The sequence below is a fragment of the Papaver somniferum genome, chromosome 11 (genome assembly GCF_003573695.1).
Source record: "Papaver somniferum cultivar HN1 chromosome 11, ASM357369v1, whole genome shotgun sequence".
In the NCBI taxonomy this organism is placed as follows: Eukaryota; Viridiplantae; Streptophyta; class Magnoliopsida; order Ranunculales; family Papaveraceae; genus Papaver; species Papaver somniferum.
Window position 1 is genome coordinate 46,975,968 of NC_039368.1, and position 27,041 is coordinate 47,003,008.

General features: G+C 39.9%; 2 protein-coding genes across 2 annotated transcripts; both read left to right on the forward strand.

Moving 5' to 3' along the window:
- Window positions 1-220: 220 nt before the first annotated feature.
- Window positions 221-19,082, forward strand: LOC113324380 (protein POLYCHOME-like). The gene is made up of 2 exons (XM_026572702.1): window positions 221-616; window positions 18,488-19,082. The coding sequence occupies exons 1-2, from the start codon at window positions 221-223 to the stop codon at window positions 18,872-18,874; spliced, it is 783 nt and encodes a 260-aa protein (XP_026428487.1). The 3' UTR covers window positions 18,875-19,082.
- Window positions 19,083-20,242: 1,160 nt separating this feature from the next.
- Window positions 20,243-24,262, forward strand: LOC113323378. Its single transcript, XM_026571670.1, has 4 exons — window positions 20,243-21,386; window positions 22,744-23,027; window positions 23,126-23,353; window positions 23,457-24,262. The coding sequence occupies exons 1-4, from the start codon at window positions 20,936-20,938 to the stop codon at window positions 23,976-23,978; spliced, it is 1,485 nt and encodes a 494-aa protein (XP_026427455.1). The 5' UTR covers window positions 20,243-20,935; the 3' UTR covers window positions 23,979-24,262.
- The last annotated feature ends 2,779 nt before the right edge of the window (window positions 24,263-27,041 follow it).

The following is a 27,041-nucleotide window of genomic DNA, read 5'->3' on the forward strand; positions in this document are numbered from 1 at the left end:
CTCACTTTCTCTCTCTACAAAACCCTTCCTTCATCTTCATATATACCAAGCCACACAACTTTGAAAATCATTCTTTCCTCTCTTCATAGGATTGAAATAACATAGAAGTGAAACACAAAGAAAACCCCCAAATTTTCAACAGAAGTTGATGAAAGGGTCTTTCTGATTTTGTTCAAATCTTCATAAGTATTTCCAATTTTTTCTTCACAAGATCATCAAAATGATCGAATCAAGAGATAGATTGGTTAGGGAAGAAAAAGATCCATTCACTCCCATATCTGTTCCAAAATTGGGTTTAGGTATATCTAGGTTTGCTGTTGGTAGTGAAAGAAATTTATTCGGATCGGCGTCACCATCTCAAACTACTTCTCCAATGGGTTTCAGTGGCTCTCCAACGGGTTTAATGGCGATACCAAGTTCAAGAAATATTGCTTTGAGAAGGGTCGGATTTGGCCCTAATAATCGATTAGGTAACAGTAGGATTTCTTCTTCTACAGGATCTGAGAATTTTAGTCCTAAGGGAAGTGAGCGCCGAAGCAGAGGAGGTGCAAAGAACAGTCTACTTCCTTCTTGGTACCCAAGATCGCCTCTTCAGGATATCACTGCCATCGTCAACGTAAGTTTTTCTTTTCTTTGTTTCCTTATTTGATCTTTTATAGTAGACTTAAAATTAGGGCTGTTATTGTTAGAAAAAACGCTTTAAAATTACCAATTTTTCCATGGACTATGTTTTGATCCCTAGACCTATTGCCCATTAATTGTTTTTTCTTTTGAATAGATAAAACAATAGTCCCACATTGACTAAAATCTAAAGAGTTTTAGACATAAATACCATAGAGTTGGCTATAAGGGCATGGCCCTTGGGTCATTAGACTTTTGTGCTTGGGGGGGAGGCTTAGACTAGGGCAAGGTTGCCTTTCCCGTACGCGCGGTGCTTCGCACAGAAGCACGCACGCCGCCGCCGCCGTCCGTCCGGTCGGTCGGGCTCGGGCTCGGGCTCGGGTGCGGGTGCGGGTGCGGGTGTGGGTGTGGGTGTATTAGATCCTATCTTTTTGCTGAAATTTGTCTTGGCTTCTTTGTCTGCACGAGTTTTGTCCTGACCTCTTTGTCTGAACGTGCTTGTCTTGGTTTCTTTGTTTATACGTGTTTTGTCCTGGCTCCCTTGTATGTACGTATTTGGCTTGGCAGCAACACACTGCTCCATGCCTGACAAAACAACTTTTGTTGCACTATCTTTAACCCAACATAACCAGTTTTTTTTCTGTCATACGCATGGGTTTTCTTTCTTGTTTGTAACTACACAAACACTATATAAGAGAGTAGTTGTAATCTCAGAAAACACACACCACAGAGAAATATCTCTTCTACTCTCCCTCAGTTTTTCTGTAAACATCTCTTCTACTGTTTTAAGTTCTGCCAAGCTCTAAGGGTACCCTCATTGTATGCTACATTGAGGGGTACTAACTGTAGTTGTATCCTGGAGGTGACTCGCCAACTGCTGTAGCATCTCAGAGGAGTGGCAGATATTGCCTTTAGGACAGCGTAGTCTACGTGCCTCTACATTCTCTGTGCAGCAACATCAGCAACATTATTTTGAGCTAAGTATCTTCTTCTCAGTTACTTTATTATAATTACCCAACAAACTAAAGGCAATAGCCTCTTTACTATATTTTGTAACAACATGGGAAAGAGTACTGTAGACAAACCCCCAAAGTTTAGTGGCAAAGACTTTAAACGATGGCAGTCCAAAATGTTATTCTTCTTAAAAGACCAAAGGCTAGATGAAGTTGCCTTAGAAAACCCTCAAGAAGGCTTCATGACCGTGGTTATGAAGATAGACTGGATAGGTGGACTAGGAAAATTACATGTGCAAAAACCATATTCTTAACTGTCTGGATGACTCCTTGTACGACTTTTATAATGCAAAGAGAATTTTACTGCTTTTGATTTATGGGAAGCCCTAGAAGAAAATATCTTGCTGAAGCTGCTGGAAGCAAGAAGTTCTTGGTGGCTAGGTTCCTGGAATATAAGATGACTGATGAAAAGCATGTTGTAGAACAATTCGTCGAACTCCAGCTACTCATCAACGAAATTCTTGCTGAAGGCATGCATATTGATGAATCTCTACAAGAGGAGGCTGCGACACAAGAATCGTGAAATCACCATGGTGGAGCTGGGGAAAAAGATCCAGGTGGAGGAACTTCTGTGCTGCAAGACAAGAGCCTGATGCTGAGCAAAGACATGTCAAACAAAGCTCATGTCCTGGACGATAATGCTGCGTCAAAGAAAAGCACGGAGAATCCAGCAAAAATGGTAAACGTAACAAACGTAACTCCAAAGGTAACCATCTTAAGCCAAAGGGTGGTGTCTCCAAAAACACCATCAAAGGCGACTGCTATAACTGTGGGAAAACTGGTCATATGGCCAAGGACTGTAGGGCACCTAAAAAGACCAAAAATGATCCTAAACAGAAAAAATAAGGCAAACGTAGTAGATGATTCTGGATATTTTACTGGCATGGTGTCTGAAGTCAACCTTGTCTCTAATGTGACCAATGTGAGAGACTGGTGGCTTGATTCTGGAGCCACTAGGCATGTCTGTAAGTTCAGAAATGCTTTCTCCTCCTATAACAAAGTAGGAGACGATGAGAAATTGTTTATGGGAAACTCTTCTCTACCTCTAAAGTGGTAGGAAAAGGCAAGGTTGAATTGAAGCTCACTTCAGGAAAAACTCTCGCATTGAATGACGTGTATCACGTCCCGGACATATGCAAGAATCTTATCTCAGAAACCATCTTACTTGGAAAGGTTTTAAATTTGTAGCTGAGTCTAACAAAGTTGTAATCTCTAAAGGTGGTGACTTCGTAGGAAAAGGATATGTCACTGATAACATGATTAAGCTTAGTGTACTTTCTTTGAACTTGAATGATAATGCATCTTCTTCTGCTTATGTTTGTGACTCCTCACATGTTTGGCATGATAGACTAGGACATGTTAATTTCAAATCTATTGAAAGACTTGCTAAATTAGGCTGCATTCCTAAAATAAACTTTGACAGAGGTCATAAATGTGAAATTTGTGTTGAATCTAAATATGCTAGAAAACCCTTTAACAAAAAGGTTGAACGTAGTACAACTCCCCTAGAACTAATCCACTCCGATTTGGGAGATTTGAAATCGACACCAACTAGAGGTGGGAAAAAAGGTACATCACTTTTATAGATGATCACTCAAGATAATGTCAGGTTTATCTTCTTAGAAGTAAGATGAAGCCTAGACCTTTCAAACTATATAAACTTGAAGTAGAAAACCAAAGAGGTGTTACTATTAAAACTCTTAGGTCGGACCGAGGCGGTGAGTATGTGATACCTATAGGAGAATTCTGCAAACTTAATGGCATCATTCATGAAACTAATGCCCTTATTCACCTGAGTCGAATGGAGTAGCTGAAAGGAAAAACCGAACACTCATAGATATGGTGAACGCTATGTTAGCTAGTTCAGGGCTACCTTCGAACCTATGGGGGGAGCAATTCTCTCTGCTTGCTATATCTTGAACCGAGTTCCATTTAAGAAATCCGACAAAACTCCATATGAGTTATGGAAGGAAGACAACCGTCCTATGCATACTTTAAAGTGTGGGGGTGTTTGGCCAAGGTGGCCACTCCTCGTTCCAAGAAAAACAAAATAGGACCTAAAACTGTAGATTGTGTTTTCCTAGGATATCCTGAGCACACTAGTGCTTATAGGTTCATGGTAATTGGTGAGAACACCATAATGGAATCCAGAGATGCAGTGTTTTCGAACACATTTTCCTTTAGGGTCTGGACCTCATAAAAGGGTCCGCGATGATCTCTCAGATGTTCCTTCGACTAGTCAACCCCCCTCTCTAGATGCTGAAACCGAACCTAGAAGAAGTAAGAGGGTCAGAACCGAGAAAGGTTTCGGTCCAGATTTTGTGACTCTTACGGTAGAGTCTGAACCCAAACCTATAAGGAAGCTATGACTTCTCCGGAAGCTCCCTTCTGGGAAGAAGCTTCAAATAATGAGTGGGATTCCATTCAACAAAATGAAACTTGGGAGCTTGTAGACTTACCTCCTGGTAGTAAAACCATAGGTTGCAAGTGGGTCTTCAAAAGGAAACTTAGAACAGATGGAACTATAGAAAAACACAAAGCTAGGTTGGTAGCTAAGGGGTACAAACAACAGGAAGGATTAGATTTCTTTGATACCTATTCACCGGTCACTAGAATCACTTCTATCCGGATGCTGATTGCTATTGCTTCTATTTATGATTTGCATATACATCAGATGGATGTTTAAACTACTGCTTTTTTATATGGTGAATTGAATGAAGAAATTTATATGGACCAACCGGAGGTTTTGTTGTGAAAGGTTTTGAAGATAAAGTATGCAAACTGAAAAAATCTTGTATGGTTTAAAACAAGCACCTAAACAGTGGCATGAAAAATTTAATCATGTAATGATATCTAATGGCTTCAAGGTTAATGAATCTGATAAATGTGTTTACATTAAATCTGTGGATGATTCTCATGTTATTGTGTGCCTATATGTTGATGATATGCATATTAGGTAGTAACCTTGAAAGTATCAATACCACTAAAGCATGCTTAAAAACGAAAACTTTGACATGAAAGACTTAGGCCCTGCTGATGTAATCTTAGGGATGAAAATCAGAAAGATGTCTGATGGATATAGTCTTAGTTCAATCTCATTATGTTGAAACTGTGCTTAAGAGATTCATAAAATCATGAAACGCTAACCTGCAACTACTCCTTATTAATTGCCCATTGGCAAATTGAAAAAGAACAAGGTGAGGGTATTTATCAACTTGAGTATTCTCGTGTTATTGGCAGTCTTATGTTATTTAATGAACTGTACAAGACCTGATATTGCCTATACTGTGAGTAGATTAAGCAGGTACACTTGCAACCCTGGGCAGGATCACTGGAATGCTCTCTACAGAGTTCTACGGTACCTGAGAGGAACTTCAAACTATTGCCTAAGTTTTGGGAAGTATCCTGCTGTGCTAGAAGGGTATTGTGATGCTAACTGGATATCAGACTCAGATGAGTGCAAATCCACTAGCGGGTACATCTTCACACTTGGTGGTGCGTCTGTGTCATGGAAGTCTACCAAACAGACATGTATAGCCCGATCCACCATGGAGTCTGAGTTTATAGCCTTGGAGAAAGCTGGAGAGGAAGCTGAATGGATACGAGGTTTCCTGGGTGGAATTCCACTCTGGCCCAAGCCTGTGTCTTCGATCGCAATCCACTGTGACAGTCAAGCTGCTATTGGATGCGCAAGAATAGTATACAACGGAAAGTCTATACATCTTCGAAGAAGACACAAGACAGTGAAACAACTACTCTCTACTGGCATCATCTCTATAGACTTTGTAAGGTCTAAAGAGAATATTGCAGATCCTTTGACGAAAGGGTTATCTAGAGAGGTAGTTAGATCCACATCGAAGGGGATGGGACTCAAGCTCATAGAATAAATCGCCATGAAGGACACTCAACCTTGTGAATGGAGCTCCAAGATCAAGGTTCAATGAGATAACTAATTTTTGGTGATGTCGAGAGAAAGCATTCTTTGTCCCTCCCTATGGTGTAACCATATGATAGTGCTGCCTGCATGTTTTAGGATGATCTGTCAGATCTTAATGAGTTCCATGGCTTTACTTAAAGCGGAGTGTGGCAGGACACTCTTAATGGACTCACCTATGTGGATGTTGGAAGTGGGGCCGCTTCCTATGAGAATTTGAGTTTTTCTCTAGAGACATTCATTAAGTCCGGGATTTAGCCCACGGCCAAAACGGGCACAACGGCAAGAGCTTGGCAGCTTTCTTTTTCTTTGAGACATCAAAGTGTGGTTGTTATTTCTGATTGCACTCACTGTTGACGGTTCAAGACATTGTGTTCACCGAACAACAAGCAGTTCCGGTAACCTCTCACTATGTTAAGGTTCAATCTCTGGGACACCCTAGCCTAATATTGATATTGTATTATTTTTCTGTATTTCGTCGATATGTTTTATATTCATGTGGGGGATTGTTAGAAAAACGCTTTAAAATTACCAATTTTTCCATGGACTATGTTTTGATCCCTAGACCTATTGCCCATTAATTGTTTTTTCTTTTGAATAGATAAAACAATAGTCCCACATTGACTAAAATCTAAAGAGTTTTAGACATAAATACCATAGAGTTGGCTATAAGGGCATGGCCCTTGGGTCATTAGACTTTTGTGCTTGGGGGGGAGGCTTAGACTAGGGCAAGGTTGCCTTTCCCGTACGCGCGGTGCTTCGCACAGAAGCACGCACGCCGCCGCCGTCCGTCCGGTCGGTCGGTCGGGCTCGGGTCGTCGGGTCGGGTGGGTGTGGGTGTGGGTGTATTAGATCCTATCTTTTTGCTGAAATTTGTCTTGGCTTCTTTGTCTGCACGAGTTTTGTCCTGACTTTTTGTCTGAACGTGCTTGTCTTGGCTTCTTTGTTGTACGTGTTTTGTCCTGGCTCCCTTGTATGTACGTATTTGGCTTGGCAGCAACACACTGCTCCATGCCTGACAAAACAACTTTTGTTGCACTATCTTTAACCCAACATAACCAGTTTTTCTGTCATACGCATGGGTTTTCTTTCTTGTTTGTAACTACACAAACACTATATAAGAGAGTAGTTGTAATCTCAGAAAACACACACGAGAAATATCTCTCTCTCTACTCTCCCTCAGTTTTTCTGTAAACATCTCTTCTACTGTTTTAAGTTCTGCCAAGCTCTAAGGGTACCCTCATTGTATGCTACATTGAGGGGTACTAACTGTAGTTGTATCCTGGAGGTGACTCGCCAACTGCTGTAGCATCTCAGAGGAGTGGCAGGCGATATTGCCTTTAGGACAGCGTAGTCTACGTGCCTCTACATTTTCTGTGCAGCAACATCAGCAACATTATTTTGAGCTAAGTATCTTCTTCTCAGTTACTTTATTAGTAATTTCCCAACAATCTAAAGGCAATATCCTCTTTACTATATTTTGTAACAACATGGGAAAGAGTACTGTAGACAAACCCCCAAAGTTTAGTGGCAAAGACTTTAAACGATGGCAGTCCAAAATGTTATTCTTCTTAAAAGACCAAAGGCTAGATGAAGTTGCCTTAGAAAGACCCTCAAGAAGGCTTCATGACCGTGGTTATGAAGATAGACTGGATAGGTGGACTAGGAAAATTACATGTGCAAAAACCATATTCTTAACTGTCTGGATGACTCCTTGTACGACTTTTATAATGCAAAAGAAAGCTTTTGATTTATGGGAAGCCCTAGAAGAAAAATATCTTGCTGAAGCTGCTGGAAGCAAGAAGTTCTTGGTGGCTAGGTTCCTGGAATATAAGATGACTGATGAAAAGCCTGTTGTAGAACAATTCGTCGAACTCCAGCTACTCATCAACGAAATTCTTGCTGAAGGCTATGATGCAGTATTGAGAACCCTCTACAAGAGGAGGCTGCGACACAAGAATCGTGAAATCACCATGGTGGAGCTGGGGAAAAAGATCCAGGTGGAGGAACTTCTGTGCTGCAAGACAAGAGCCTGATGCTGAGCAAAGACATGTCAAACAAAGCTCATGTCCTGGACGATAATGCTGCGTCAAAGAAAAGGCACGGAGAATCCAGCAAAAATGGTAAACGTAACAAACACGTAACTCCAAAGGTAACCATCTTAAGCCAAAGGGTGGTGTCTCCAAAAACACCATCAAAGGCGACTGCTATAACTGTGGGAAAACTGGTCATATGGCCAAGGACTGTAGGGCACCTAAAAAGACCAAAAATGATCCTAAACAGAAAAATAAGGCAAACGTAGTAGATGATTCTGGATATTTTACTGGCATGGTGTCTGAAGTCAACCTTGTCTCTAATGTGACCAATGTGAGAGACTGGTGGCTTGATTCTGGAGCCACTAGGCATGTCTGTAAGTTCAGAAATGCTTTCTCCTCCTATAACAAAGTAGGAGACGATGAGAAATTGTTTATGGGAAACTCTTCTACCTCTAAAGTGGTAGGAAAAGGCAAGGTTGAATTGAAGCTCACTTCAGGAAAAACTCTCGCATTGAATGACGTGTATCACGTCCCGGACATATGCAAGAATCTTATCTCAGAAACCATCTTACTTGGAAAGGTTTTAAATTTGTAGCTGAGTCTAACAAAGTTGTAATCTCTAAAGGTGGTGACTTCGTAGGAAAGGATATGTCACTGATAACATGATTAAGCTTAGTGTACTTTCTTTGAACTTGAATGATAATGCATCTTCGCTTATGTTGTGACTCCTATGTTGGACTCCTCATGATTTGGCATGAGGACTAGGACATCTATTAATCATTGAACTTATTAGGCTGCATTCCTAAAATAAACTTTGACGTCATAAATGTGAAATTTGTGTTGAATCTAAATATGCTAGAAAACCCTTTAACAAAAAGGTTGAACGTAGTACAACTCCCCTAGAACTAATCCACTCCGATTTGGGAGATTTGAAATCAACACCAACTAGAGGTGGGAAAAAATGGTACATCACTTTTATAGATGATCACTCAAGATACTGTCAGGTTTATCTTCTTAGAAGTAAAGATGAAGCCCTAGACGCTTTCAAATTATATAAACTTGAAGTAGAAAACCAAAGAGGTGTTACTATTAAAACTCTTAGGTCGGACCGAGGCGGTGAGTATGTGATACCTATAGGAGAATTCTGCAAACTTAATGGCATCATTCATGAAACTACTGCACCTTATTCACCTGAGTCGAATGGAGTAGCTGAAAGGAAAAACCGAACACTCATAGATATGGTGAACGCTATGTTAGCTAGTTCAGGGCTACCTTCGAACCTGTGGGGGGAAGCAATTCTCTCTGCTTGCTATATCTTGAACCGAGTTCCATTTAAGAAATCCGACAAAACTCCATATGAGTTATGGAAAGGAAGACAACCGTCCTATGCATACTTTAAAGTGTGGGGGTGTTTGGCCAAGGTGGCCACTCCTCGTTCCAAGAAAACCAAAATAGGACCTAAAACTGTAGATTGTGTTTTCCTAGGATATCCTGAGCACACTAGTGCTTATAGGTTCATGGTAATTGGTGAGAACACCATAATGGAATCCAGAGATGCAGTGTTTTTCGAACACATTTTCCCTTTAGGGTCTGGACCTCATAAAAGGGTCCGCGATGATCTCTCAGATGTTCCTTCGACTAGTCAACCCCCGTCTCTAGATGCTGAAACCGAACCTAGAAGAAGTAAGAGGGTCAGAACCGAGAAAGGTTTCGGTCCAGATTTTGTGACTCTTACGGTAGAGTCTGAACCCCAAATATAAGGAAGCTTCTCCGGAAGCTCCCTTCTGGGAAGAAGCTTCAAATAATGAGTGGGATTCCATTCAACAAAATGAAACTTGGGAGCTTGTAGACTTACCTCCTGGTAGTAAAACCATAGGTTGCAAGTGGGTCTTCAAAAGGAAACTTAGAACAGATGGAACTATAGAAAAACACAAAGCTAGGTTGGTAGCTAAGGGGTACAACAACAGGAAGGATTAGATTTCTTTGATACCTATTCACCGGTCACTAGAATCACTTCTATCCGGATGCTGATTGCTATTGCTTCTATTTATGATTTGCATATACATCAGATGGATGTTAAAACTGCTTTTTTATATGGTGAATTGAATGAAGAAATTTATATGGACCAACCTGAAGGTTTTGTTGTGAAAGGTTTTGAAGATAAAGTATGCAAACTGAAAAAATCTTTGTATGGTTTAAAACAAGCACCTAAACAGTGGCATGAAAAATTTAATCATGTAATGATATCTAATGGCTTCAAGGTTAATGAATCTGATAAATGTGTTTACATTAAATCTGTGGATGATTCTCATGTTATTGTGTGCCTATATGTTGATGATATGCTCATATTAGGTAGTAACCTTGATAGTATTAATACCACTAAAAGCATGCTTAACGAAAACTTTGACATGAAAGACTTAGGCCCTGCTGATGTAATCTTAGGGATGAAAATCAGAAAGATGTCTGATGGATATAGTCTTAGTCAATCTCATTATGTTGAAACTGTGCTTAAGAGATTTAATCATGAAAATGCTAAACCTGCAACTACTCCTTATGATCCCAATTGCAAATTGAAAAAGAACAAGGGTGAGGGTATTTATCAACTTGAGTATTCTCGTGTTATTGGCAGTCTTATGTATTTAATGAACTGTACAAGACCTGATATTGCCTATACTGTGAGTAGATTAAGCAGGTACACTTGCAACCCTGGGCAGGATCACTGGAATGCTCTCTACAGAGTTCTACGGTACCTGAGAGGAACTTCAAACTATTGCCTAAGTTTTGGGAAGTATCTTGCTGTGCTAGAAGGGTATTGTGATGCTAACTGGATATCAGACTCAGATGAGTGCAAATCCACTAGCGGGTACATCTTCACACTTGGTGGTGCGTCTGTGTCATGGAAGTCTACCAAACAGACATGTATAGCCCGATCCACCATGGAGTCTGAGTTTATAGCCTTGGAGAAAGCTGGAGAGGAAGCTGAATGGATACGAGGTTTCCTGGGTGGAATTCCACTCTGGCCCAAGCCTGTGTCTTCGATCGCAATCCACTGTGACAGTCAAGCTGCTATTGGATGCACAAAGAATAGTGTATACAACGGAAAGTCTATACATCTTCGAAGAAGACACAAGACAGTGAAACAACTACTCTCTACTGGCATCATCTCTATAGACTTTGTAAGGTCTAAATAGAATATTGCAGATCCTTTGACGAAAGGGTTATCTAGATAGGTAGTTAGATCCACATCGAAGGGGATGGGACTCAAGCTCATAGAATAAATCGCCATGAAGGACACTCAACCTTGTGAATGGAGCTCCAAGATCAAGGTTCAATGAGATAACTAATTTTTGGTGATGTCGAGAGAAAGCATTATCTTTGTCCCTCCCTATGGTGTAACCATATGATAGTGCTGCCTGCATGTTTTAGGATGATCTGTCAGGATCTTAATGAGTTCCATGGCTTTACTTAAAGCGGAGTGTGGCAGGACACTCTTAATGGACTCACCTATGTGGATGTTGGAAGTGGGGCCGCTTCCTATGAGAATTTGAGCTTTTTCTCTAGAGACATTCATTAAGTCCGGGATTTAGCCCACGGCCAAAACGGGCACAACGGCAAGAGCTTGGCAGCTTTCTTTTTCTTTGAGACATCAAAGTGTGATTGTTATTTCTGAATTGCACTCACTGTTGACGGTTCAAGACATTGTGTTCACCGAAACAACAAGCAGTTCCGGTAACCTCTCACTATGTTAAGGTTCAATCTCTGGGACACCTTAGCCTAATATTGATGTATTATGTTTTCTCGTATTTCGTCGATATGTTTTATCATTCATGTGGGGGATTGTTAGAAAAAACGCTTTAAAATTACCAATTTTTCCATGGACTATGTTTTGATCCCTAGACCTATTGCCCATTAATTGTTTTTTCTTTTGAATAGATAAAACAATAGTCCCACATTGACTAAAATCTAAAGAGTTTTAGACATAAATACCATAGAGTTGGCTATAAGGGCTTGGCCCTTGGGTCATTAGACTTTTGTGCTTGGGGGGGAGGCTTAGACTAGGGCAAGGTTGCCTTTCCCGTACGCGCGGTGCTTCGCACAGAAGCACGCACGCCGCCGCCGCCGTCCGTCCGGTCGGTCGGGTCGGGTTCGGGTGTGGGTGTGGGTGTGGGTGTGGGTGTATTAGATCCTATCTTTTTGCTGAAATTTGTCTTGGCTTCTTTGTCTGCACGAGTTTTGTCCTGACCTCTTTGTCTGAACGTGCTTGTCTTGGTTTCTTTGTTTGTACGTGTTTTGTCCTGGCTCCCTTGTATGTACGTATTTGGCTTGGCAGCAACACACTGCTCCATGCCTGACAAAACAACTTTTGTTGCACTATCTTTAACCCAACATAACCAGTTTTTTTTTCTGTCATACGCATGGGTTTTCTTTCTTGTTTGTAACTACACAAACACTATATAAGAGAGTAGTTGTAATCTCAGAAAACACACACCACAGAGAAATATCTCTTCTACTCTCCCTCAGTTTTTCTGTAAACATCTCTTCTACTGTTTTAAGTTCTGCCAAGCTCTAAGGGTACCCTCATTGTATGCTACATTGAGGGGTACTAACTGTAGTTGTATCCTGGAGGTGACTCGCCAACTGCTGTAGCATCTCAGAGGAGTGGCAGGCGATATTGCCTTTAGGACAGCGTAGTCTACGTGCCTCTACATTTTCTGTGCAGCAACATCAGCAACATTATTTTGAGCTAAGTATCTTCTTCTCAGTTACTTTATTAGTAATATACCCAACAAACTAAAGCCAATAGCCTCTTTACTATATTTTGTAACAACATGGGAAAGAGTACTGTAGACAAACCCCCAAAGTTTAGTGGCAAAGACTTTAAACGATGGCAGTCCAAAATGTTATTCTTCTTAAAAGACCAAAGGCTAGATGAAGTTTCCTTAGAAAGACCCTCAAGAAGGCTTCATGACCGTGGTTATGAAGATAGACTGGATAGGTGGACTAGGAAAAATTACATGTGCAAAAACCATATTCTTAACTGTCTGGATGACTCCTTGTACGACTTTTATAATGCAAAAGAGAATTTTACTGCTTTTGATTTATGGGAAGCCCTAGAAGAAAAATATCTTGCTGAAGCTGCTGGAAGCAAGAAGTTCTTGGTGGCTAGGTTCCTGGAATATAAGATGACTGATGAAAAGCCTGTTGTAGAACAATTCGTCGAACTCCAGCTACTCATCAACGAAATTCTTGCTGAAGGCATGCATATTGATGAATCTCTACAAGAGGAGGCTGCGACACAAGAATCGTGAAATCACCATGGTGGAGATGGGGAAAAAGATCCAGGTGGAGGAACTTCTGTGCTGCAAAGACAAGAGCCTGATGCTGAGCAAAGACATGTCAAACAAAGCTCATGTCCTGGACGATAATGCTGCGTCAAAGAAAAGGCACGGAGAATCCAGCAAAAATGGTAAACGTAACAAACAGCGTAACTCCAAAGGTAACCATCTTAAGCCAAAGGGTGGTGTCTCCAAAAACACCATCAAAGGCGACTGCTATAACTGTGGGAAAACTGGTCATATGGCCAAGGACTGTAGGGCACCTAAAAAGACCAAAAATAATCCTAAACAGAAAAATAAGGCAAACGTAGTAGATGATTCTGGATATTTTACTGGCATGGTGTCTGAAGTCAACCTTGTCTCTAATGTGACCAATGTGAGAGACTGGTGGCTTGATTCTGGAGCCACTAGGCATGTCTGTAAGTTCAGAAATGCTTTCTCCTCCTATAACAAAGTAGGAGACGATGAGAAATTGTTTATGGTAAACTCTTCTACCTCTAAAGTGGTAGGAAAAGGCAAGGTTGAATTGAAGCTCACTTCAGGAAAAACTCTCGCATTGAATGACGTGTATCACGTCCCGGACATATGCAAGAATCTTATCTCAGAAACCATCTTACTTGGAAAAGGTTTTAAATTTGTAGCTGAGTCTAACAAAGTTGTAATCTCTAAAGGTGGTGACTTCGTAGGAAAAGGATATGTCACTGATAACATGATTAAGCTTAGTGTACTTTCTTTGAACTTGAATGATAATGCATCTTCTTCTGCTTATGTTTGTGACTCCTCACATGTTTGGCATGATAGACTAGGACATGTTAATTTCAAATCTATTGAAAGACTTGCTAAATTAGGCTGCATTCCTAAAATAAACTTTGACAGAGGTCATAAATGTAAAATTTGTGTTGAATCTAAATTTGCTAGAAAACCCTTTAACAAAAAGGTTGAACGTAGTACAACTCCCCTAGAACTAATCCACTCCGATTTGGGAGATTTGAAATCAACACCAACTAGAGGTGGGAAAAAATGGTACATCACTTTTATAGATGATCACTCAAGATACTGTCAGGTTTATCTTCTTAGAAGTAAAGATGAAGCCCTAGACGCTTTCAAATTATATAAACTTGAAGTAGAAAACCAAAGAGGTGTTACTATTAAAACTCTTAGGTCGGACCGAGGCGGTGAGTATGTGATACCTATAGGAGAATTCTGCAAACTTAATGGCATCATTCATGAAACTACTGCACCTTATTCACCTGAGTCGAATGGAGTAGCTGAAAGGAAAAACCGAACACTCATAGATATGGTGAACGCTATGTTAGCTAGTTCAGGGCTACCTTCGAACCTGTGGGGGGAAGCAATTCTCTCTGCTTGCTATATCTTGAACCGAGTTCCATTTAAGAAATCCGACAAAACTCCATATGAGTTATGGAAAGGAAGACAACCGTCCTATGCATACTTTAAAGTGTGGGGGTGTTTGGCCAAGGTGGCCACTCCTCGTTCCAAGAAAACCAAAATAGGACCTAAAACTGTAGATTGTGTTTTCCTAGGATATCCTGAGCACACTAGTGCTTATAGGTTCATGGTAATTGGTGAGAACACCATAATGGAATCCAGAGATGCAGTGTTTTTCGAACACATTTTCCCTTTAGGGTCTGGACCTCATAAAAGGGTCCGCGATGATCTCTCAGATGTTCCTTCGACTAGTCAACCCCCGTCTCTAGATGCTGAAACCGAACCTAGAAGAAGTAAGAGGGTCAGAACCGAGAAAGGTTTCGGTCCAGATTTTGTGACTCTTACGGTAGAGTCTGAACCCCAAACCTATAAGGAAGCTATGACTTCTCCGGAAGCTCCCTTCTGGGAAGAAGCTTCAAATAATGAGTGGGATTCCATTCAACAAAATGAAACTTGGGAGCTTGTAGACTTACCTCCTGGTAGTAAAACCATAGGTTGCAAGTGGGTCTTCAAAAGGAAACTTAGAACAGATGGAACTATAGAAAAACACAAAGCTAGGTTGGTAGCTAAGGGGTACAACAACAGGAAGGATTAGATTTCTTTGATACCTATTCACCGGTCACTAGAATCACTTCTATCCGGATGCTGATTGCTATTGCTTCTATTTATGATTTGCATATACATCAGATGGATGTTAAAACTGCTTTTTTATATGGTGAATTGAATGAAGAAATTTATATGGACCAACCGGAAGGTTTTGTTGTGAAAGGTTTTGAAGATAAAGTATGCAAACTGAAAAAATCTTTGTATGGTTTAAAACAAGCACCTAAACAGTGGCATGAAAAATTTAATCATGTAATGATATCTAATGGCTTCAAGGTTAATGAATCTGATAAATGTGTTTACATTAAATCTGTGGATGATTCTCATGTTATTGTGTGCCTATATGTTGATGATATGCTCATATTAGGTAGTAACCTTGAAGTATCAATACCACTAAAAGCATGCTTAACGAAAACTTTGACATGAAAGACTTAGGCCCTGCTGATGTAATCTTAGGGATGAAAATCAGAAAGATGTCTGATGGATATAGTCTTAGTCAATCTCATTATGTTGAAACTGTGCTTAAGAGATTTAATCATGAAAATGCTAAACCTGCAACTACTCCTTATGATCCCAATTGCAAATTGAAAAAGAACAAGGGTGAGGGTATTTATCAACTTGAGTATTCTCGTGTTATTGGCAGTCTTATGTATTTAATGAACTGTACAAGACCTGATATTGCCTATACTGTGAGTAGATTAAGCAGGTACACTTGCAACCCTGGGCAGGATCACTGGAATGCTCTCTACAGAGTTCTACGGTACCTGAGAGGAACTTCAAACTATTGCCTAAGTTTTGGGAAGTATCCTGCTGTGCTAGAAGGGTATTGTGATGCTAACTGGATATCAGACTCAGATGAGTGCAAATCCACTAGCGGGTACATCTTCACACTTGGTGGTGCGTCTGTGTCATGGAAGTCTACCAAACAGACATGTATAGCCCGATCCACCATGGAGTCTGAGTTTATAGCCTTGGAGAAAGCTGGAGAGGAAGCTGAATGGATACGAGGTTTCCTGGGTGGAATTCCACTCTGGCCCAAGCCTGTGTCTTCGATCGCAATCCACTGTGACAGTCAAGCTGCTATTGGATGCGCAAAGATAGTGTATACAACGGAAAGTCTATACATCTTCGAAGAAGACACAAGACAGTGAAACAACTACTCTCTACTGGCATCATCTCTATAGACTTGTAAGGTCGAAGAGAATATTGCAGATCCTTTGACGAAAGGGTTATCTAGAGAGGTAGTTAGATCCACATCGAAGGGGATGGGACTCAAGCTCATAGAATAAATCGCCATGAAGGACACTCAACCTTGTGAATGGAGCTCCAAGATCAAGGTTCAATGAGATAACTAATTTTTGGTGATGTCGAGAGAAAGCATTATCTTTGTCCCTCCCTATGGTGTAACCATATATAGTGCTGCTGCATGTTTTAGGATGATATGTCAGGATCTTAATGAGTTCCATGGCTTTACTTAAAGCGGAGTGTGGCAGGACACTCTTAATGGACTCACCTATGTGGATGTTGGAAGTGGGGCCGCTTCCTATGAGAATTTGAGCTTTTCTCTAGAGACATTCATTAAGTCCGGGATTTAGCCCACGGCCAAAACGGGCACAACGGCAAGAGCTTGGCAGCTTTCTTTTCTTTGAGACATCAAAGTGTGATTGTTATTTCTGAATTGCACTCATGTTGACGGTTCAAGACATTGTGTTCACCGAAACAACAAGCAGTTCCGGTAACCTCTCACTATGTTAAGGTTCAATCTCTGGGACACCTTAGCCTAATATTGATGTATTATGTTTTCTCGTATTTCGTCGATATGTTTTATCATTCATGGGGGATGTTAGAAAAAACGCTTTAAAATACCAATTTTTCCATGGACTATGTTTGATCCCTAGACCTATTGCCCATTAATTGTTTTTCTTTGAATAGATAAAACAATAGTCCCACATTGACTAAAATCTAAAGAGTTTTAGACATAAATACCATAGAGTTGGCTATAAGGGCATGGCCCTTGGGTCATTAGACTTTTGTGCTTGGGGGGGAGGCTTAGACTAGGGCAAGGTTGCCTTTCCCGTACGCGCGGTGCTTCGCACAGAAGCACGCACGCCGCCGCCGCCGTCCGTCGGGTCGGGCTCGGGTTCGGGTTCGGGTGTGGGTGTGGGTGTGGGTGTATTAGATCCTATCTTTTTGCTGAAATTTGTCAAACACTATATAAGAGAGTAGTTGTAATCTCAGAAAACACACACCACAGAGAAATATCTCTTCTACTCTCCCTCAGTTTTTCTGTAAACATCTCTTCTACTGTTTTAAGTTCTGCCAAGCTCTAAGGGTACCCTCATTGTATGCTACATTGAGGGGTACTAACTGTAGTTGTATCCTGGAGGTGACTCGCCAACTGCTGTAGCATCTCAGAGGAGTGGCAGGCGATATTGCCTTTAGGACAGCGTAGTCTACGTGCCTCTACATTTTCTGTGCAGCAACATCAGCAACATTATTTTGAGCTAAGTATCTTCTTCTCAGTTACTTTATTAGTAATATACCCAACAGTTATGATTTGAATGATAATCTTGGTTTCCTTTAGGGTTTTGGTTCCTTCTGATTGTGTTGTTCATATATGTGTTATGAAACGTGATAGACACCATTGTGTTAATTGTGCTAGAGAAATACTATGGTTTTTTGGGAATCCCCTAATTTTCTTTTGTTGTAGACTTGAAATTAGGGTTATTATGATTTGAGGAGAAATCTAAGTTTCCTTCAGAATTGTAGCCTACCCCTGGTGGTAGTGTTCATATGTTTTATAAAACAAAGTAGATTAAATTCATTGGTAATTGTTTTCTTAACCAAGTGATCAAATTAGAGCATACATCTTATGGTTCACTGCTGATCATTAGGCTAATTGTTTGTAGTTTGAGATTCTAGGGAAGGATCTCAGAACATCTAGTGGAACAGAAATACTATTTTTAGGCGGCAATTGATGCAACTATGAATTGTTTATCATAATAGTTGTTAATGAACTATTGGGTTAATACTGCTGGTGAATTAGTTGTTAATGAACTATTGGGTTAATACTGCTGGTGAATTACTATGAATCTATTTCTGATTAAATCATGGGTATTGAATGCTCTCTCACGTACTTGTAAATGATTATGATGTATACTATTAGATGTTGTGTTATGTTTGCACAACTATAGAGAATTAACTATGCCAAAATGCTCTCAAAATTTGTTTCTTGTAGCTAGGAAATGTAGATTTATTTCTGTTTTTCAAGCTTCTTCAGTCCACTGTTGCAAAACCTTGAAGGGTATGGTGTATATTTGCTTTGCTGACAAATTTTGGTTCCTTAATCTTTGGAATCATGTGGACAAGTTTTCTTTTAGTTTTATGTATTCTCACATTTCGCTAGTGATCCATAAATTATGGTTCTGTAGTTTTTGTTTATTGTCGCTTTTTTGGTATTCATCACCTTGATGAATTGAACTTTATTCTCCCCAGGCCATTGAAAGGAGAAGAAATCGTCTTAAAGAGGCTGAGCAACATAGACTTGCCAGTGTGCCACCTCAGGAAATAAGTGTTCAAGACAGCACATTACCTACTGCTGGTGCTCCTCTCGAGCACAACTTGTCCCCGACTTCTTCAGACCTTCCTGCGGCTTCCAAGAAGGCTTCTCAATCAACTGCTGTTCACTGTCCACAAATGATTTCACTGAAAAATGTGTCTCCTGGTGAAATCAATTGCCTAACACCCCAGAAGAAACTTCTTAATTCAATTGATGAGGTTGAGAAAATTGTCATGAAGGAATTCCAGAGAATTAAGAAAACACCCATTGCAAAGAAGATAGAGAGAGAAAACAAAGTTCGGAAATTGATGGCAATGCGATGAAAGGAACCATTTTCTCCCTGAATTTTGCAGTACCATGAGACATGACAAATGGTGTAAAGGAGGAAAAGAAGGGGGGAATAACTACAACTACATATGGGGTAACGAGATCACTTTGTGGTGATTTCACTGGTAATAGTAGGCATATAAATTTTTCTATTTTTGCAGTCTAATCCTTGCTGAAAGTCCCTGTGTTAGACTAGTAAGCTCATATTTTGTTCAATGTTCATCATTTTCGTGCTGAAAAATCCTCTGTCTGGGATTAGTAAGCATCTTTCATTTGTAACCAACTGTATAGTATGGCATTCTCTAGGTTTTTACTATGGAAGATAATTGGATGAATATCTTACTCCCCTAAATAATGAGTCTAAAACATATATCGATGTTATCTACCTTATCTTGCTTGTTTCTAAGTGTCAAGTTGCTGATTTCGAACAAGTAATGTAGTTGTTTGATCCTGTGCTTAGTGCTCATGGCATGTGCATGTGCATTATGTGTCAACCGATTCAATTCCTGTCCTAGACATGGTTGTGGACTGACTACTGCCAATCAAGCGGAGCTCACTGGAGTAGTCTGACAGGTCCTCATGCCCAGATCAGCCAAGGTACTGTGTCAACCGATTCAACTCCTTTTACATTTCATGCGTCTTCTTCATTTGCTCTCTAAACAGTCCTAGAGTTAGACTCTGGGTAGACAAAACCCTGCCATCTGAACTTTGTTGATTTTGACTTTATGACGACTGACGAGTCTCCAAAGTCTAAAGTCTGAAGCCTGAATCAACATTGCTGTTGCTGTTGTCTCTTCACAACCTTTGCTGTAGTGAAGTCTTTCCACCAGCTTTAAAAAATGACCTATTTAACAGTCATTCCAGTGAATTCAGCTCCGAGATAATGTTACTGGTCTGCATCGCTTCGACTATAAATGCCGTTTTCAATTTAATAATTTCAAACTTTAGTCACCCTTTCTATTTCTCCTCATTCTCAGTCTCAAGGGTGTAAATGCAGAGATCTTATATGAAATTAGGTAGTGCGACTCACTGTGACTGATTATGCTTTATAATTCCTTCTTCTCCAATCATTACTTTTGAAAATCAAAATAGTTACTTTTGATTTTTTTGATTCCTGTCTTTCTTTACCTATAATCATTCCCTTATAAGAAGAAGAAGAAGAAGAAGAAGAAGAAGAAGAAGAAGAAGAAGAAGAAGAAGAAGAAGAAGAAGAAGAAGAAGAAGAAGAAGAAGAAGAAGAAGAAGAAGAAGAAGAAGAAGAAGAAGAAGAAGAAGAAGAAGAAGAAGAAGAAGAAGAAGAAGAAGAAGAAGAAGAAGAAGAAGAAGAAGAAGAAGAAGAAGAAGAAGAAGAAGAAGAAGAAGAAGAAGAAGAAGAAGAAGAAGAAGAAGAAGAAGAAGAAGAAGAAGAAGGTCACAAAATGTCTAACACTTCCCCATTCCGTCCAACAGAGCAGGCCAACACTCCCTTTCGTATATTTCAAAGTCAACCGCGTTCAGTAGGTCAGATTAACAGTTAACCGAGCGGCCTAAAGCTTCTAGTTACAAATATCATCTTTCTCACCATTTACCCTTCCCACCCACCCACCTCAACGACTTCATTTATACATTTTTCCAACTTTTCAAAACTTTGGATTTCTTCCTCTCAGGTTATTTCCAAGTCTCTCATGCTAGTCATCCCAGATCTGTACAATCTTCTCAGAGAGTATAATTCATTTATAAATTAAGTTTCCTAATCTTTTCAAATTCTGATATTTGCTCTCACAATATTCAGAAACTTCAGAATCAAACTTCTTTTACAGAAATCTTGACTTTTTTTTTCAGCTCTACCTCTACTACTGCTACTATTGCCTAACAAAATCAACCAAACAAGTCAATCTTCCGTACAGAATTACTTCTCTATTATGGTTAAATTTCCGAGTATCTTCTTTCCAATTTTCAGCTCTAGTTTTGAAGAACAGATATTCTCAGAGTTAAGAACCTGAAAGAAGAATCGGAAGATTACTTGAGATAATCTTTTCTTAAACTTGTCTCGAATTTGAGAAGATTAATCGAATTTGATGTTAAAATCAAGAAGCAAAAGAATGACCATGGATCGATTATCAGCATCATCAACAGGAAGTAATTCGCCAGAAACAAAATCAAATATGGTATTAGCAATTGAATGTTTAAAAGGAAGTTCAAAAGCAGATGAATGGAATCAAAACATGTTACAAACAGGCGATATTGTTGAAGAACTCAAAATTGGTAATTATCTCTGTGTTCCTTCACCATTCAAGAGTGGTACAACAGGTATTCAGAAGCTTCTTCGTGAATCATACAAGAGAAATGAAACCTCCATTCATGTCCGAGTTCGACGTGGTCAAGATGAGTTCATTCAGTTATTAGCATGTATTGTTCCCAATGAATCGTCGTCTGGGAGAAAACAGTACATGTTGAAATCTATCGACGATCCTAACTACACCGTTGGATTTTCTGATCGTACCGAGGAGGATTGCCTGGCTGTCCAAGGTTAGTAACGTTTGTTTCTTTTTCTTTCCAATAAGAGAGTCAAAATCAGCTCGTTTTTTTTAGGTCAAAATCATCTACAAATATCTAAGCATAGGCCAGACTTCTTTGTTGAGCTGCTTGAGTATATTACAGATCTAAAGACTCCCAAGTCCGTGACCAAACGTAGACCGCATCTTGCAGTGCCTTGATGTAAAACTGTTGCTTTAAAGTATCCCCAGTTCCTAGAAACCTGTAAGGGATGGCACATTTTAGACAACACTTGTATAGGTGAAATTGGCTGCAAATGAATGTTAAGTGTATATGAAGCTTGAGCATGCTCTGGTTTTCAAGCTTCCTGAGAGTCTCTGGATGCCACCGATCAGCTAGAGTGTCTTACCGACACACATTAGACCGGACCGTCCAGAAATCTAACATTCTGGTCAAAAGGAAGGTAGGGTCTGGTCTAGTGTAGTCGATTTCGGCCGAAACAGCCGGAATCTCGGCGATATTTCCGGTTTCGGACTTAGGGGAGCCGATATCTACATTCTCGCCGCAACGAGATCTCACTGGAAAAATCGCCGGAATTGTTCAATTTCGACTGCATTTTCGGCCGGAGTTTCGTTGGGTTTTATCTGTTTCAAAGTCCTCATTCAATTGAAACTCCTCAATTTTCATCGATTATAATATGGATTCTCTTTTTATTATTAAAACTCAAACAACACTAATTCTTGAGAGAGACAAACGGAAACAAACAACAGAAACGCCATACGCAAATCAATATCAACACTAATTCCGGCCGAGTATCTCGGCGAGACACTGTTGTCTCGGTGTCTCGGATCCAGACGAGATAAGCCGAGAAGCGAGATTAACCACATTGGTCTGGTCTATGGCTGCTTCCACTCACTGATCATAATTAATGGTGGGGTCTTGGTGCGACATAAGTCTAAAAGCAACCTAGTTTAGACGAGATGCGTTTGAACTTTGAATCAAATAGGCCAATGATGTGGGTTGAATCTGGAATTTGGTAAGCCGCAATTAGGACTTAGGAGGAAGACGTGCCACAACATTGATTCTTTTTCTCTCTCCATCTGGAGCATATTTTTCAAGTGCTTAATTAGGCTAATTCCTCGGACCTTTGACATGAAAGGGTTTTGGAAACCTGGCTCATGGGTGAAGCTAAAATTACTTCTGGTTAATCGTAGACTTTACCCTGGTCTTTTACATAGTCAATCTATAGTTAAAGCTCTTTGAATCTGGAAGCCTTTAAATTAATTGGACGGAACATGTATAAAAAGTGGTTTAGCTTGTATATGCCTAATCTTAGTACTGCAATGTGAAGGAAATTTTAAAATTTTAAGGTTTGCATTTTAATCTACAGGTTCAAAGAGCTTCAGGGTGGAAACTGCATTAAGAAGAGCTAAACTACAAGATGGTTATGTAGGCTATCCTTGGGAGAAGAAGATGCAAGATTTGATGCCAGTTGCTAATTCAAGTTGTTTTCTCTCTTTACTTCTTCTTCCAAAGGCCTCGGACTCTGGTGGTGCTCAATATAATGATCTCGAAGATACCCTTTCTAGAGCAAATGCCTGGCTTGCTGCTTCTCAGGCACATGGCGTCCCTATTGTGTTCTTGAACATACAAACTGAATCCCTTCTTACAAAGGTATATCAAGCTCTAAACTCTTTTAAAAAGGGTGTTGTTATGTTTCTAAATGTAATATGAGAAAGAGTTTGTTGAAGTTTATGTTTGTAATGTATTAGATATCTGGAGAGACAGCTTCAGCTACTGTGAATGCGGGATCATTGTCTGATTTGTCGAATCTTGCAAATGTGAGCTTGTATGGGTTTGAAGACTACCATGGGGTTGATATCGGTGTTGTTAGAGCTGTTCGTCTATGGTACGCTCCATTTGGTGGAGAGTTGGCAGTTGAGATTAAACTCCAAGAAACAGACTTAAAACTCGGTTTCGCCATTAGTCGCACTGATGAGGTAAATGTTAATAATTTGAATTCAAACCCAAGTCCAATTACGTGCTTATTTGCTTAAGTTTAAATATATGAATGTTAATTTTGAGTGTTCTTCCTCTTGTTAGGGCTTCATTTACATTTCCTCTGTAATTGATGGCGATGAAAAGGAAGATGCCGGACCAACACCATCAACCCGTTCTGGACTTGCTTATTTATACAAAGAGGCACAGAAAGCTTCAAAACTACTAATTGTTTCGAGGGTATCAAATGAGAAGGTACTACCTTGGATGGTTTCTTCAACTGGAGCTATTCGATGTTACGACACTATCTCACTTAGTCAAAAACTTTCTCTGCATCGCCATGCATTACGCCCAATACTACTTCACGTATTTGTTTGGGATCCATCTTTGGTTTCTGTCAGTAAAATTGGGAAGTATAATAAGCCTGTAACAACGGCAGCGCCACCTCCTGTTATGGCCATACCTCCTCCTCAAGAAATTCATCTTCCTCAGGGACCTCCACAACCTACAAATGATAATAAAGTTCATGCAGAAGTAGCTTCTGACGTTAAGGTTTTACAGAGAGACACTGCTGGGGAAGTATCATTCAGATTCGATGACTTTTCAGTTTCAACTAATTGGGTATGAATTGTAACCTTTTTATGAGAGAAGGAAAGAAAAAAAAAATATTAGACAGTTTGAATATTTAGCTTGATTAGAAAATAATTAACCGTGTTTGAGTGTTGATGTACATAAGAGATCTGTGAGCAGTTGGATAACATCCATTGTTGTCCATCGACTAGGTTTGAATATGAGCGCCAGACCGAGGTTTGTGCTGTCTTATGAAGAGAGAGAATGATGGCTTAATACTAGTAGTACAAGACTATGTAATCGAGTATTTACATGACAGACACACAGTTGGTCAAAGTCAATATGAATTGGCTAATAACTCTGAAAAACAAAGAGTACCTATATGCATACAGGGAAAAAACAATGGTTGTAATAGCCGACAGAAACACACAACTCAATCGATAACACAAACATCAAGCAATTTGCTACGAAAACACAAACATCAAGCAATTTGCTACGAAAACGATCAGTCAAGAAGGAAGGCCATTGATGAAGCATCAGTTGAAGAAGAATCAGCAACACAAGATGCAGTAGAAAAGTTCAACAGTTATTTGGCAATGCGGAAAATTAGGGCGACAAAGACCCTTACTGAACAGGAACAGGTCTGTAAGTTTTTTTTTTTTTTGAAACAGGACAGGTCTGTAAGTTTGGAAGTTAGCTTCTGATGGAACATGGTTGACCTGCAAATAAACTACTAGGAAGTCATATTCAGCATCGGAAGAAGAAATCTGTAAACGCCTTAATAGAATGTATTTGACGTAATTATGTTTTTTTTACCCAAGATTATATCAACGGTGCATAACTTGGTAGCACCATGTGAGATAACATATTTCTGAAACATCAAGAACAAACCATGAATATCAATGATCGTGATGCAAATAGGTTGTCACAACGTTTCATTACAATCAATAAGGAAGTTGCCTTATATGTTGCTGCGATAATGCAAGCCAAGAGAGGCCGGGAGAGTGGTGTTGCTGATGTTGATTTGAAAACAAAGTGTCGTGCAGATTGGCAACGCCAACATGGGAAAAAATTCAATTCAAAAGTTGCTGCCATATTTTAAAAGTGTTGAACAAGTATAATCCAGACTTCTTAGGAACTATGCAACAAGTATGTGATAGATCACCATACAAATTTTTTTACCATATTCTTCACCATTTTTAACATGTCGATCAAATCCAACTTCTTCACCAGATACCACGACAACCCCAAATTCCAACTTACTTCTCAATGATGGTACTAAGAGAAAATATCTAGGGAGAAACAGTGCAAGACTTGCGAGAAAATTATCTCAAAAAGGCGGAAGCTCCGACGTTTTTAACATGGCGGAGTTTATGGAACATAAGACCATCGAGAAGCAAATAGTGGTTGACCGGTGTTCACGGGTAAAACAATTTACTGGTTTTAGGTAAAAGTGGTGGAGTAGGCAAGTGCTCGATGAAGCAAATAGTCTAAATCTTTAAACAAATTTTATGCACGAGAGTTTGTAGGACTCTGGACTAAACTAAGATATTGGTCATTCCATATTCAATTGGTCACACGAAAGGAAAAGAGTTGGTCTGTAGGGACGGAAGTTGAGAATATGTGGTGATCAATAGAGATTGATCAATTGATTTGTGATGTGTTGAACTGCTTTGAAGATGATTTGTGATGTGTAAGACGTTGAGTCTTGTTAGCTTTAAGTTATCAAGTCATAGGTTGAGAAACCTATTTATCGCAGAGGTATTCAACACATCGATCTCCTATAAATTGTGACACAGTTGAAGAGGAGTGGAAGAATGAAGAAGTGGAAATCGTGTGTAAACTTTTTAGTACCTAAAAATTACTTCTAGGCAAAATAAATACATCGACGTGGTGCTTTCTTTTTAGGTTCGAAAATCAAAATCGAACAGGACAAACCTAAACTACGAAAGTAGTTGTTCCGTCCTGCCGCGGTCACAAGGAGAGGAAGATGGTTTGATCTTAGGGGAGGGAAGCAGAAAAGTTAGAGAAATTGCACTGGGTATTGAATTGTGTATTGGGTGTTGAACTATGGAGAATAACAACGCTTTTGGGGTATGGTAAGCTTGTTACGTTTTCTAAATAGGCTAAGTGGCCTATTTATAGTAGTTAGGGATACACACCGCTTTTCTTGTAAGTAGTGGAGGTTGTGGAGAGATGAAGAATATAAGAATGATGGAGGTAAGGTGAGATAGTTTAAGGAAGTTTGTGGAAATCCTTTTTCTACCGTATCTCATTATCTCTCCAACTTCTGTAACCATCACCACTACTTGTAACTTCTCATCAGGGGGTGTTTCCACACCGCATCTTGTTGTAAACTACCTGATCAATACCCCATGAAGAATCCCCCATGTGACGTATTTTTATGTTTCGTTGGTCTTGGCTTAATCATAGCCATTGATATTCCATATGTCTTATAGACATGTTGGCTCGGGTTTTTGTGGAGTTGTTGTGAAAACATCTTGGCTACGGACAACTAAGATGCTAAGAAAGCGTCGCGTCGTGTTCATAGCTTATTAAGACGCTAGAAGATAGTTTGGCGTGTTAGTAGTTTGTTATAGAGCTATAAATCAGCATGGCATGCTAGTAGTGTAAAAGTTGCATGGCATATGGCTTGATATGTTCATGGCATATTTGTAGCATTAAAATAGCAAGTGGCGTTGTGGCCTAAAATAATGTTAGGGTTTGGCATGCCATAGCATATCGTGGCGTTAAGATTAGCCTAGTAGGCTGAGATCCAAAAGATGGCCTAATATATTTGGCCTTAGCTGCAACAGCTAAAATTAAGTCTTATCGTGGCCGTTGGCGTAGCATGGCTTGGCGTGGCCTAATATGGCATTAGGGTTTGGAACGTCATGTCCTAGAATAACGCTAGCGCCAGCCTAGCAAGCTACGAGAACTGAGATGGAATGGTTGGGCCATATCTTGGCCATGGTCATAATTAGTTAAGAAGTGACCGCTAGAGATGTTGTGGCATATCTTGGACTTAATTAAGGTGGCGTGTGGCATTTTTGGACTTATGGTAGTGCTACGAATCAGCTTAGCAAGCTACGACGTTAAAAATTGGGTGACATGCTCAGG